Source organism: Oryza brachyantha, chromosome 8 (assembly GCF_000231095.2).
Source record: "Oryza brachyantha chromosome 8, ObraRS2, whole genome shotgun sequence".
NCBI lineage: Eukaryota > Viridiplantae > Streptophyta > Magnoliopsida > Poales > Poaceae > Oryza > Oryza brachyantha.
In genome coordinates this window covers 17689129-17703535 of record NC_023170.2, presented here as the reverse complement: position 1 = coordinate 17703535, position 14407 = coordinate 17689129, and the positions used below count along the sequence as shown (strand labels likewise).

The 14407-nt window shown below is 41.8% G+C and overlaps 1 protein-coding gene and 1 pseudogene across 1 annotated transcript; one reads left to right on the top strand and one right to left on the bottom strand.

Annotated features, from left to right (window-relative positions):
* Nucleotides 1–771: 771 nt before the first annotated feature.
* LOC107304841 lies at nt 772–1594 on the bottom strand (annotated as a pseudogene).
* Nucleotides 1595–5879: 4285 nt separating this feature from the next.
* LOC107303394 lies at nt 5880–10344 on the top strand. The gene is made up of 4 exons (XM_015840362.2): nt 5880–5918; nt 8458–9249; nt 9386–9553; nt 9655–10344. Exons 1-4 carry the CDS (start codon nt 5880–5882, stop codon nt 10036–10038), a joined length of 1383 nt encoding a protein of 460 aa, XP_015695848.2. The 3' UTR covers nt 10039–10344.
* The last annotated feature ends 4063 nt before the right edge of the window (nt 10345–14407 follow it).

The following is a 14407-nucleotide window of genomic DNA, read 5'->3' as shown; positions in this document are numbered from 1 at the left end:
TTGGTTTGATGTGTCTAGCTTTGTGCTGAGGCCTACTTAATATTTATACAGAGGATGTGCATGGGATGGCATCAATTGGATGGTAGACAAAGAGAATCCTGCCAGTTCAGCTCCTAGACGCTGTCTTATGGTTTTAATTCTGTCTGCAGCGTATGGTCTCTCTGTTGTTCAATGCTTAATGCATTACCATCTATCCTCCAAGTGAGCATCACATTGTCATGTCCCAACTATTGGTAGCAAGAACCAGCAGGTTAGTTCACTCTACCGGTTGCTCTTGGCATAATTGCACGCTTTCAAGGGATTATTTTAACAGAGTGCCATCAGAGTAATATTGTTGGCACGCGTGTTATCTGATTTTTAATGCTCTTAATTTCAACTAGTGTTCTATTATGTGCAATCCATGCTGGTTAGACACTTAACCTCGTGTATTGGAGCTGGCATGTTTTGGCTGCAGCTGCAAGATCCGTTGTACATGGATCATTTGCTTGCTATTGAGGCAACAAATGGCATCAGTATGACATGTCTCACATGGAAATTTCATAGCCCTATGACACAACATAGATCAATTTGACTGTAAAAAAATAAAAAAAGATGACATAGCACATATATTTCATAATTCATCTGACGGCTGGTGTAATGTATATTAATAAGAAAGGCAATACCCAGCCAAAAAAAAAGAAAGGCAATAATACTGACATTTCATTGCATAATGACATCATATAACCATGCAATATTTGAGGACTGGGTGCACAAGGAGAATTAGGTCAAAACTTTTGTCTCTTTCATGTTTTTTTTTTGTACAGTAAGTGTATAACATATACAATTGGGAAGGATCAGCAAATCCTTTAAAAGGCGGATGCCAATCCCAGGCTCTTAAGAGTGATTGAGTATCTATGAGCTAAGAATGTTCAGGATAGTAACCCTGCTCTGGATTAATCTCCTGAACAGAAATTCTGTTCCAACATCGAGATCTCCGATGCAGCAACACCTGCAGCTGCTCCTCATTGCACATCACGAAGTTTTTCTTCTGGAATGCCTTGGAGATTAGAGACAATTTTGGCATCTCAATTTGCTTCGACAAGAGGTTCATTGTTGACTCAAGTAGAGAGGTAGTGATCTCTCTTGCCTTGCTCAACAGCTTGACAATCGTGCAGTCCTCCCTGTCTGAGGCAACCTTCTTCACAGTCTTGTTGAAATGTTTCTTTGCCTTCTTCACCAAGCGGATGTATGATTGGATCTTGGTTTGAAAAACTGCATCATCTCCTTTTCTGAGAGACACCTGCAGATCTTGGATGATGGCCTTCAACTCAGTAAAGACCTCGCTCACAGCATTGCAGATATCCAGTAGCTCAAGGGAGCATTCCGTCTCTCTGTCCAACAACTTCCTCTGCTGGGATGAGCAAACTTGGTTGCTGGGCAGGCACATGATCTTCTCAATGGAGGTGTACATGTCACCAAGCCTCCTCAAGACATCAGAAATCATCTCGATGGTCATGGAGGGTGATGAGACGCATGTCTCTAGGTTGTGCAGCTCCTCTTCAACTCTGGACAGAGGTCTAGAAGGCAAGCTAATTGATCGTTGGTGGAAAGCCATGTCTGTTGCTAAAGGCTTGTCTTTCTGTGTTGAGGCCAAGGAGATGAGAAGGAATGAAAGTTTCGTTTGATGTGTCTAGCCTTGTGGTGAGGAGTACTTATACAGACTTACAGAGCATGTGCAATACACAGCATCAGTTGCATGGCAGACAAACAGAATCCTGCCAGTTCATCTCCCAAATGCTGTCTATCAAGGTTTGAGATCTGGCAGCAGCATATGGAATCGCTCATGTGCTGTTCTCAATGTGATAAACTGCTATCTATTTTTTTAGTGCACTGCCATCTATCTTCTCAATGTGCTAGCACATTGTCATGTACCAACTACTGGCAGCAGCAGCCAGCAGGTTAGTTCACTCTACCGGTGGATATTGAGACAATTGCATGCTCTCAAGGGATTATTTAATTGGAGGGCTAACCAGTATTATTGTTGACATGTGTGTTTTGTGCTCTCGCTAATTTCAACATGTGTTATGTGCAATCTTACATGCTCAACCTGTGTATTGGACAATTGGGGCTGCCCTGTTTTATGTGTGGGGCAGAGATCGTTGCTTGCTGTTGAGGCAACAAATGCCATCAGTCACTTGCCCATTTCATATTAAAGCATTTCGAATGTGAGCTTGAACTCTTTGTGCCATCTGTTTTTTTTTAATCGTCAATGTTTATAATATTGATGAACATCAATCTTCTAAGGAAATTAAGTTTTTTTGGGGTACTGAAACATGCACAGACGGTGTAATCAACAGCAAAAGATTGACTTGATCCTCTCTTTTTTTCTCAGTGAGTATATCTGTACAATGTTTCAGTCTCATGTTTATAAACATTGGAAAACTATTTCGATGATCAGAAAATCCTCTAAAAGTCCGATGCCAATCACAGGGGAATTTAGCTCGCATATCTATCTAATCTACCTACAAGCTGAAGGAGCTGGGAAAGTGAGAAGTGAAACTATGATTTGAAGCAATTTCCTGAAGAGATTCTCAGTTCCACTGTCTAGATTAACTGTGTTCAATTCTAACACCACCTGCAATTCGTCGTCGTCGTCGCAGGCAACTCTTATCTTGTGGCGTTTGGAAATCTGGATTATCTTCTAACCTGCTTGTGTTAATTCGAGTTGTGTATCCTGTACTGTGCTCCTCCCTGTTAATATCCTCAATAAATCTTGCATCCATTTTTAATTTGGAATGTACATGACCTAGTGGCCACTGCTAGGGTTGATATTATTGTTTGTTTGAAAGAGAAGCGACCAAAAATCGTATAGCTATAATCTCTTGATGCTATACGGTTTTTGGTATATATTTTTTTCAAAAAAAAAAGTTCTCTTGATGTATGTTTCCTCTCGCTCTTCGGTGCTTGTGCGGAGTATGATGAGCATCTAGCTTTGCTTGCAGATTGGTCAAGAGGGGGGGAATTCTGGTTGCTAGGAAAGGCTCTCGATTATATTTGTCAGGCTATTGGCACACGCTTTGGAAACATTTTAGAAAAACCATCTAGATCTAGCTTCTTTATACCAGCATTCATTCAATGAATTATTCAGCAAAATATGTTGCAGATAAGAAAGACAAGCAACATTATGTTGTTTCGTTTTTGTTTAGTGCATAAATTTAATTTGTAGCCATTGCCTGCGTTTGTACACGGTTGTTATATACTCTCCGATGGTACCAGGTTATTACTGGACTTGTGATCATTCTACAATAGGCAATTCGATGATGATGTCATGCCTCGCCGGCTGCCTCGTCGACTGAGAGGAGGGTTGGGTGGGTGGAAAAAAAAAAACTCCGTACAAACGCAACGCAAATGCTTAGGCCCTGTTTAGTCATAAAAAGTTTTCCAAAGAACATCATATCGAATTTTTGACATCTAAATGGAGCATTAAATATACATGAACATTAAAAGTAATTACATAGTGATGGAAGAAATCGTGAGACGAATCTTTACGTGATTAACCATAATTGCTACAGTAACCTATATGTGCTAATGACAGATAAATTAGACTTAAAAATTCATCTCGTAGTTTCTTGGCGGAATCTATAATTTATTTTGTAATTAGATTATGTTTAATATTTTAAATGTGTGTCTGTGTATTCGATGTAATGTTTTTGGAGTAAAATTTTGCAAACTGAGCAATGCCTTATAACGTGTGCACACTTATCTCTATGTACATATATATTCTATTCCTATCAGCATTTTCAAAATTCAGATTGGCTATATCTTAAGATCGATGAACTTACCTTGACCGTGGGCATAGGCTAGGCTAGCCCACGAGAGTTATGAAGAAAGCTAGTTGGGGCTACAAATCCGGTGCACAATTTTGTTAGAAAAACTATATTTTTATGCTCGCAGGATTGACCATGTTTCTTTCGACTTAAGATTATTATAATCTAGATTATTGAGTCAGATTATTATAAGCTGGATTGTTATAATCCGTAGTAGAATAAGTTGTGAGTTGTTTTTTTCCTAGATTATTATAGTCTAGATTATTGGGTTTGCAAGTTTAAAGAGGAAGTGAGGTGGCATGGTGGGTAATTTTTCACCCAATAATATAGAAAAAGCTCATCTAAATGAGCTTATCAGATTATAATAAGTTGGGCTCAAGATTATAATAAGCTAATTCAATAAATTATCTGTTTCTTTCAGTTTACACCTAATAATCTAGATTATAATAATCCCAAGCTGAAAGAAACACGGCTAACTCTGTGATACCTTTTGTTTGCTGCAAAAGGAATATATATATGTTTGTGATGCGTAATTTCTTTTTCGTTTTCTTTTTAGCTGCCGCCGTTAGCTGCATGCATGTGATATGCATAACTTCTTTTACGTTCTCTTTTATTGTTTTTTGGTTTGCAGTTAACCGCAATATAGCATGCCCGTATGCATGCGATGCGCAACTTCCTTTTCGTTTTTTTTTCTTTTTCGTGTGCGTTATTTTTTTGGAAAATGCTACACGTACGAGGTTTTCGTGCTATCTTGGTACGAAACCAAACGGCCACGGCGCAGCAACCAAACAGCGAACGGCGAATGCAGGACCAAACAGGGCAGAGCTGCTATTACTGACCGTGTCATCGTACAAGCTTCATACGAAAAACTCGTACGCATAGCATTGCTCATTTTTTTAAGTCGTCGCCATTAGTTATTCTGTATAGGTGGTACACACGCTCCAGACAGGAAGGAGGACGGTTTTGCTTTTAAGTAGTAAAGATGTACATTTATGGTTTTCTATCTTGAAGAAGCGGCTCGATAGCCTTGACTCAAATGGACATGTAGTTCTAAAATCAAACTACTTGCAGTCGTTAGACCAGCAAAAGTTTAGATATTAGGACATATATCAAATACTTAGGCACACAGTACTATTAAAAAAATCACTCAAAAAAATCAGCTTGGATATTTCAAAAATGGGCATGTATAAGAATCAAGAAATGTTATTTTCACATAAATTCCTGTGACTATGCTTAGTCAAGTAATTATAAATAATATGCCAACAATCTTGAGCCACGTACTTGCAAAGTATTTTTTTTTAAAAATATTTTATATACAAGTTTGAAAACTTGCACATTTTTAGGAGAGAAGAACCACATAATTGAGGAGCACAGCACCACCTTGTCACCACATAATATTTCAAATTGAAATACACGGTATAAGAAGTCTACAAAATTTTATATGTGTGCTAGCTTGCACGACGAATTTCTTAGTTGAAACCGGGCTAAATTAAGCATATTTGATAAAAACAAGTAGTACAAATCTAAAAGAATAATTTATTCTTAGATTTTGTTTTTGTGATATGAGACATGTAGATGTATAAAATGATGAGCATTATATATATTTTTTCAACCTAGACATCAACTTTAGATTTTTATGAGCCAAACATATTTTTTTTACGTAGAAATAACAGAATTGATTGATCCGCTTGCCTCACCACGCCATCCGCCGCCATATTCGATTTATTGGGTTTGAAGTTGCTAGTTGCTACTGCTTCGTATATATTCCTCTTCTCCAACTAATCTAGGAGTATTCCATGGCCTTTCAGAAAGAAGGAAAAAAAAAAACGTATCACAATAGGAGATGACTTGGTAGTAGGCGGAGGCCGCGGAGAAGCGGCGGCGGCGGAGGAGGCGGCGGGCATCAGCGGTGCGGCCATCCTTCTTCGCCGGTGAGCACCTTCTCTCTTTATTTTTCTTCTTCTCGATCAATCTATATATATAGATCAAGAAAAATCTGCTGCTATTCTCATTGCTTTAGCCTTATACTCGTACTGATATATATTTATTTTGCATCCAGAAAAAAAAAAAACCATGGAGCTGCTGCCGAACAGGGGCCTCGCCGTCGCCGGAGTAAAGTCCTGCTTTAATCTGATCGGTTGTTGTTTTCTTGTTTATATATGTCTCCCCCTTGGTCAATTCTTATCTTGGATGTGCCTGTTGTTTTGCTTTTGCATGCAGTTGGCACTACGCCAGAATTCTACATCTATGACGGGACAACAGTGACGGACCTAAGCATTGGTTAGAAATGCCGGTTACCTTTGACGGGTCATTCGGTTTGCCGTCATCGGTGAGCCATCCGGCCGCAGCCCGTCACAGATATCCCCTCACCTGTGACGGTCTTAAAGAAAAAACCGTCAGAGATGACTCAGTGACGGATTTCCCGACCAACCCGTCACTGGTATCCCCTCACCTGTGACGGGCCACAACATTATAAGCCGTCACAGGTAATGGGCCGCCACCTGTGACGGATTTGTTTTCCGACCCGTCACAGATGAAGTCATAACAGTGAGGGAGGAGATTATATTTTCTCCCAGCAGGACCCGTCAGAGATGAGGTTTACTCACCTCAAACGGGTTTAAGCTCTCACCCGTTTGAGGTGAGGGAGGATATTTTATTTTCTCCTAGCGGGCCCACAACAGGAGGAGATAAGGTCGGCCGATCTCTCGGTTCTCTCCCCCATTTCTCTCGGTTCTTTCTCCCATTCCCCATTTCTCTGTCTCTCCCTCTCTCTATGTGCGTGAGCGGCGGCCAAGCAGGGGCGGGAGGGGCGGCGGCGCCCTCCATCCACTAGATCCGACAGGGGCAGGAGGGGAGGTGCGGTGGGATCAGACGGATCTGGAGCCGTGACACGGTGGCAACCAACGACGGGAGGAGAGGCGGTGGCGGCCTGATGGCGGAGTCCTCCACCTTCGGCCGCCGCTTACGCCACCACCCATGGGCTCCGCCACCTCTGCTACCACCCGCGCCTCCACCTACACCTCCACCGGCCCAAGCTTGCATGCATCGGCTGGATTTGGAGCTCCTGGGCGGATCCGGGCCCCAACCGCCAGATCTGACAGTGGTGATGATTTTTTTGATTTTATTTTGTGCCCAAATAATTGTGAATGTGAAGTAATTTTGTTCTTTGGCTAGATGAACGTGGTTGTGATGTTTCTTGTGATTCTGTTTTATGCTTAAATGATTGTAAATGTGATTATTTTTTGTGATTTATGAATGCCTAATGAAAGTCTGCGACTAGCTATGCTTATAATTTTTTTACTGTCATGTATCTGTGTATTCAGAGGGCATGGCTAGCGAATCCTGAGGCTAGCCAATTTTTAGCATTTATTTTTTTTGAATTTAACTCTTCACTGACGGATCTGTAGTAAAATCCGTCATAGGTAGTATCTCCTCTGACGTGTTTTCACTAACGAACCGTCACAGGTGTGTTACCTGTGACAGGTACTACCCTTTAGGCCCGTCACAGGTGAGTTACCTATGACGGGTCCTAACTGGCCTAACGGTACCGACGATGAACATCTCCGACGGACGGACAAATATACACCCGTCAGAGGTGACTCCACTCACCAGTGACCACTGATCACTGACCATGGCCGTTACAGGCGAGAGTTTAGACCTGTCACAGGTGACCATGTCCAGTGCAGTGTGGATCCATTGCTTCAGTGAATACTAGAAACCCCTCGGGCTCACCCTCTACTCAACCAGATGATGATTCTCAACTTGACGAAATCACGCCATGTTCAATTCCAAACCTTCCTGAGGTAGGGATAATTTTTTCGCCATGAGTACAATACCTCTACTAATTATGAGGGCTATGTTATCTCGAAACTCCTGTCGGATGCAAGAATCCTAATAGTATATTGATTTTATTTTAAGGGCGCCTGTTTTTTTAAGTACTTGGATGTACTACCTTCGTCACTAAATATTTGATGTCGTTGATTTCTTTATATACGTTTGACCATTTGTCTTATTAAAAAATATATAATTATTAATTATTTTTATATTATTTCATTTATTGTTAAGTATACTTTTATGCATATATATATATTGCAAAATTTTTTATATTTTGCAAAAAATTTTGAATAAGACAAATGGTCAAGCATATATAAAAAACTCAACGGCGTCAAATACATTTAGGGACGGAGGAAGTACTATTTGTACCCTATGCAGTTTTACATATTTAATCATGTTTCTTTGCTTGTTTGACCTGTCCATAAAAAAAGAATCATCTGTGTATCTTGGTTCACATAAATGCACAAAAACGGATATATGTTTGACTACTCGATGTTCTAATGCAAGAGTTTATCAGATAGTACTTAATCAGTGCTAGCCATTAGTGACTTCTTTTATTTTCTAACAAAGCCACTAATAGGGAAAAGGACAAAAAAAAAACTTTTCATGCAACCTTCAGTTTACCTTTCATGCAACCTTCAGTTTACCCATGTAAATCTGCACTGCACATCACGTGCAATCATGCCAAGAGCTATATATACTTGGGTAGAATTGAATAGAACCTACTCCATCCATCCATGTGGCCCTAGTGTTTTTCTTTCTACAGTCCAAGTAATCATTTATTTGGCTCTTAACTTGTTCCCATGCTTGTATGCAGGACATCTGGTGCCACATACATTCCCTGATGCCGCTGCGTGATGCTGCTCGTGCTGCTTGCCTGTCCCGTGCCTTTCTGCGTTCCTGGAGATGTCGTCCCAATCTCGCCTTCACTAGGGCAGCGTTTCTCTGGGAAGAACATCAAATTGATGCCAGCGACATAATTGATCGTATTCTAAGAAACCGCTCAGTCAATGGGGTGATACTGAAGGTTCACTTGGGTTGTGTTGCCTTGTCCTATCTTGACAGTTTGTTCGAACTCGCTGTTACACCAACGACTGAAGAGCTCACTGTTATCTGTAATGCTCCCATGAACCTTTACAGTTTCCCATGCTCAGTTATATCCAATGGGATTGGGAGCTCAAGTCGGTATCTTGAGCTTGGCCACTGTGCCTTTCGCCCCACAGCTGAACTTGGCCCCTTGAGAAACCTGACAAGTCTGCGTCTGAGCTTTGTACATGTTACTGGGGATGATCTGGAGTGCTTTCTTTCCAACTCTGTTGCCCTGGAGCAGCTGAACCTCAGCAACTGCAAGGAGATAATTTGCCTGAAGATACCCTGCGTGCTGCAGAAGTTGACCTTCCTGATGGCTTTTGGATGCTGGAGCCTGCAGGTGATAGAGGGAAGGACTCCAAGCCACTCCTGTTTATGCGTCAACGGAGATGTAAAACTCTCACTTGACGCATTGCAAATGAAGGGATTAATCATGTTCCATCCAAACGTTGTCTGCTACGGCCTGCTGCCGCCCATGATGCCAAATCTTGAGTCTCTTCAGATGAGCTGCAGTGATGAGGTATCTCTAAAACACAAGGCATTTTTATGCACACTAAACAGTATTTGCATATGCGTGTTTTTGTTACTGTAGTCACACCTTGTAATTAATCACTCTACCTACAAAATTAACTCGAGAAATGACATTTGTTGTGCAGGTCAATGCAGCAATGCTGCCTACGAAATTCCTCTGCCTCAAGCACCTGACTATTTCAGTTACAGGAGCTTCCTTAAGCACGCCCTACGATTATTTTTCTCTGGTTTCTTTCCTTGACGCGTCTCCTTCCTTGGAGACATGGGTGTTGGATATAGAGCTGATCTTGGATGTAAGGCACTGCTCGCTCATTTCATCCTGCAAATTAAGATACATATCTAATCTCATTATATATATAGCTTATCTTTCATCATTAGGTATCCCATGCTTCAGATCTTGGAGATCACTCGCCATTTGAGGCAGATGCCAGAGCATCGCCATTACTCCCTCAAGAATGTGAATATAACAGGGTTCAGCTCTGCCAAGAGCTTGGCTGAGCTAACATGCTATGTTCTCAAGAACGCGGTGTCACTGGAGCGTCTTGCACTGGACACTGTCTATGGTGTCCCTCGTGTCTTCAGGTGTTCTGAGGGTGGCAGGAGGAGGTGCTTCCCCATGGGCAGGAACGCTGTCAGGGAAGCCCTCAGGGCGGTCAGGACTGTTGGAACTCACATCCAGGATCAGGTTTCTCCCACGGTTGAGTTTACTCTTGTTTTAGAGAAGGGTATTTTTACCCGGAATGCAGCCATTTGTATTTTAAGAACTTTGGGAAGTTAGCCCAAGTAGAGGACTTAGCCCCTCAAATACCTAAATATGAAATTCATGCTTCTATAGAGATTTGGTCCTGAACTCAGGACCTTAGGTGTTACTTAGGTCACTGTAACCACTAGTCTACCTGTCCTTTCACGGGGAGGCTGCACGATGCTATTAGCATTCTTTTTTTTCGGACTTTGACAGTGGTTTACAGAGTCTGGCCGCGAGCTGGATCCGTTGCCGCTGCAGTGCATAATCTTAGCTATGTTTTACTACTACTTTTAGATTATTAGACCGACAAGAGGGGACACAGACCGTAATGTTGGCCTTGTGCTGCAACAGATGATTTTTTTTTAATTCAGAAATGTTCATTTTGCTTTTGAATTGTGTTGGGCACAATGTTTAATGGGCCTAATCTTAGAGAGTCTTATATTTTCACTTATGCTTCCATAAACTAAAATTTGAATTTTAGAAATTAAATTTCGAAGTTTTTTCTGTCCCAGTTTGTTTTTCAGCCGTTGCTTTTAGATAGCTAAAAACACGTATGTAAAAATTTAAACTATAAACTATTTTTTTAATTATCAAAGAATCGTTTTGTTTATGCTAATTATATACCAACAAAAAGACGAGGCTGAGAGACTGGAAAAGCCCATCAGGCCCAAAGGACGGTAAGCCCACAGCCCAGCAGACAATGCTGCGCCTACTCGTCCTCTTCTCCCAGCTTCCCACCGGAGTAGGGATGGCAACGGGGACCCGCGACCCGCGACCCGATGGGTATTTACTCCATTAGGGTACGGGTATGGGATAAATGCATCACCCGTGGGTAAGTAAACGGTAAATACCTTCACCCATCGGGTACGCGGGTATGAGAACGTTCCTGGGATACCCATACCCATTTACCCACGGGTAATAAATACCCGGAAGCCCAAATGTCATTTCTGGCCCAATATGAAATTAAGCCAGCCCAATAAACCAAAAACCCTAGGTATTTAAGCCTCAACCATCCCTCACTTGTTCACTTTTCCCCATCTGTTGTTCTCCCCCTAGGTCCTAGTGGTGGCGGCTGGCGGCCATGCTCGTCGACGACTCAACGCGAGGCAATCAAGCGACTGCACAGCTGCGCCCCACGCCGCACGCCGCTGCTCTCACCGGCCGGCCGGCGCACGTCATCTCCTCTCTACCTAAGCCGTAACTTCTTCCTCCTCCCCACTCCCTTTACTCTGTACTTCTAGCTGCCATATCAGGTTCAGTGCAAACACCAGCAGCCATGTCAAGAACAGCAGAAGCGCAACCCAGTGTCGACGGACGGTGCCATTTTCTTTCTCTTATCCTTCTCTATTACAGTTTACATTGCCCGATTCACTAACTGCAGCAACCGTGGCCGTCCCATTTCAAAGGGACATCGAAGTCGAGCTCGCGCTAAAGACCGACGCTGCACTCGCACTGAACACGCAAGAACCTGAGGGCTTTGCTGCTGCTGGAGATCCAGGTTCTGTGACACAACACCAAGCTGAGCAGTTGTCATCGCTGCTGCATCCAAGCCGAATAACGGCATCGCTGCTGCTCCCAAGCCGAAGAACGACGTCGCTGCTGCATCCAAGCCCAAGAACGTTGTTGCCAAGACAGCAAAAATTACTAGAGCAGGAGCTGCTGCTATTGTTGGAGTCGTTGCTGGCCGCCGTTGTTCCGGCCGGCCCCCTATTTCACTGACATCATCTTGTGGAGCTGCTGGCTGCCACAATCCATCTTCTCCAGTTGCAGGTTCAGTAGGCACAACTGCTGCTACTCCTCCAACTCGCAACCCAAAGCTCGTGCAATTAGCGATGTAAGCAACCCTCCTAGCATTTTACAGTTGTAAAAAAATACTTGATCTATATTATATCTATTATGTGACCGTGATTGGTGCATGTATTTGCAAATTGAACCATTTATATACTGATTGGTAACATGTATTTGCAAACTAAGTTTTGCTAGCTAATCTGATTTACTGAATATGCTTTCGCTATGCAGATTCAATAAGAAGATGAGTACTGGTAGTGGGAGTTTTAACCAACCCCTATGCTCTGAAGGTGAAAGCTCACAAGCTCAATCACATCAGATCTCAGAGCCTATTGAAATAGAAGATGATGAAGAGCCTATGGAAGAAGAGGAGGAAGATGGCCCTGCTCCTGGTGCAAAGAGGAAGCAGACATCAAAGGTTTGGAATGAGTTCAAGAGAGTAAGGTATATGGGGACAACAAAGGCAAAGTGTATGTACTGTTATAAGAAGCTATCAGGTGAAACCAAGCATGGTACTAAGCACTTGCATGATCATTTGAAATCTTGTACACTTAGAAAGCTCAAGACAGCAGGGAACAAGAGTTTATCACAGTCCTGTTTGAGGTTTGGTTCCACAGATTCAGGTACCATTTCGGTGGAAAATTATACATTTGATCAAGATGTGGCTAGAAAGGAACTTGCTGCAATGATAGTACTGCATGAATACCCCTTGAGTATAGTTGATCATGCTGGTTTTCGGAGGTTTGTAAGTGCACTACAGCCACTTTTCAAGATGGGGACTAGAAATACAATAAGGTTTGTTGCTTAGTGATGCCTTTTGCTGTGTTCTAGTATTTTTATTCATTGTCTAATATTTATTTTCTGTTTTTAGGAAGGATATTCTGGTGCAATATCAGATGGAGAGGAAAAGGGCAATTGAATATATGGCTGGTATTGATTCAAGGGTGGCCATTACAACAGATTTGTGGACATCTGACAACCAGAAGAGAGGCTATATGGCAATCACAGGCCATTTCATCGATGAATCTTGGAATTTGAGAAACATTATCATGAGGTAAATGTTCTACGGCATGATTTCTGCACATTTGAGTACACTTGAAGTAGTAAAATCTGATTGCATATGATCTATTGTTACATGTGTAGGTTCATCTATGTACCGACTCCTCACACAACTGAAGTGATTGCGGAAGAACTTTATGAATCCTTGGTTGATTGGAACCTTGATGAGAAGATATCTACAATCACCCTTGACAACTGCACTACTAATGATGCGGTGATCCCTTATCTAGTGAGGAAGATTGGAAAAAGTAAGCTTATAAATGATGGAAAACTGCTACATATGCGTTGTTGTGCACATATTCTCAATTTGATTGTTAAGGATGGTCTAGAACATATAAAAACTGCTATCGAGAATATCCGTGAAAGTGTGGCTTATTGGACAGCAACACCAAAAAGGATAGAGAAATTTGAAGAGGTAGCTAAGTTTGTTAAAGTTACTTTGGATCATAAGATTAACCTTGACTGCAAGACTAGATGGAATTCGACCTTTAAGATGCTTAGTGTTGCAGTACCCTATAAAGCTGTTTTCATTAGAGCAAGTCGTGTCGATAAGAATTATACATGTTTGCCTAGTGAGGAGGAATGGAACTTTGCTGCAGATGTTGTGGAACGTCTTCGAGTGTTCAATGATATAACTTTGTTGTTCTCTGGGACTGAATATGTGACTGCCAACATATACTTCATCAAAATTTGTGAGATTAGGAAGAAAATCAGACAATGGTCATCTTGTGGCAGTCCAAAGATCGAAGAAATGTCACTTAGTATGATAATCAAATTTGATAAGTATTGGTCAGACATTCAAGGACTGATGGGGATTGCAACCCTCCTAGATCCTAGGCTCAAAAAATTGAGTTTGCTGATGTGTTTTGAGTGGCTAACTGGTACAACTAGTCACATTTGTCAGGATAAGGTTGATGAAACCATAGACTTATTAACTGAATTGATGATAGAATACCATGTGGAAGAAGAGTGTGAAAACAATAGTGAATTAGCAGCAGCTCCTATCGGTGACATGGAGTTCTTATCTTCCTTTAGTGCAAGAGTTGCATGTACAAGGCCATCTGCCATTCAATTTAAATCTGAATTAGATCACTATTTAGAAGATGAATTGGTCTCCCTAGAAACAAAGGGCTTCAAGGTGTTGGATTGGTGAAAGGTAGCTGGTGTGCGTTATCCAACTCTGAGGAGGATAGCAAGGGATATTTATGCAATTCCTATTACCACGGTCGCATCTGAGTCTGCATTCAGTACCAGTGGTAGAGTACTTAGCGAGCATCGCAGCAGGCTTACTTCAATGATGATAGAGGCTCTTATGTGCTCTCAGGATTGGTTGAAGAACAAGTACAAAAGTATGTCCATCGTTTTCTCTTGTACTTTGCTTTTCTCTTGTCCAATGTTGGTTAATTATTGTTTTCTTTCTTTTAGTTGATGAGAAAGAAAAACAAGCTGCCACCTTCTGGTCTTGCCTCCAAGACATTCAAGAAGGTCTCCAGGTTAGTGCACGATTAAACTTATATTGAGCAACTGTGATCTTATTCAGTTATTGTAGCAACTG

Excerpts from the sequence above, each read along its gene's own strand:
- LOC107303394 (XM_015840362.2), top strand. The coding sequence starts at position 5,880 with ATGGAGCTGCTGCCGAACAGGGGCCTCGCCGTCGCCGGA. Across the intron at positions 9,250-9,385 it reads AGATGAGCTGCAGTGATGAG|GTCAATGCAGCAATGCTGCC; the intron begins GTATCTCTAAAA and ends TTTGTTGTGCAG. Across the intron at positions 9,554-9,654 it reads ATATAGAGCTGATCTTGGAT|ATCTTGGAGATCACTCGCCA; the intron begins GTAAGGCACTGC and ends CCCATGCTTCAG.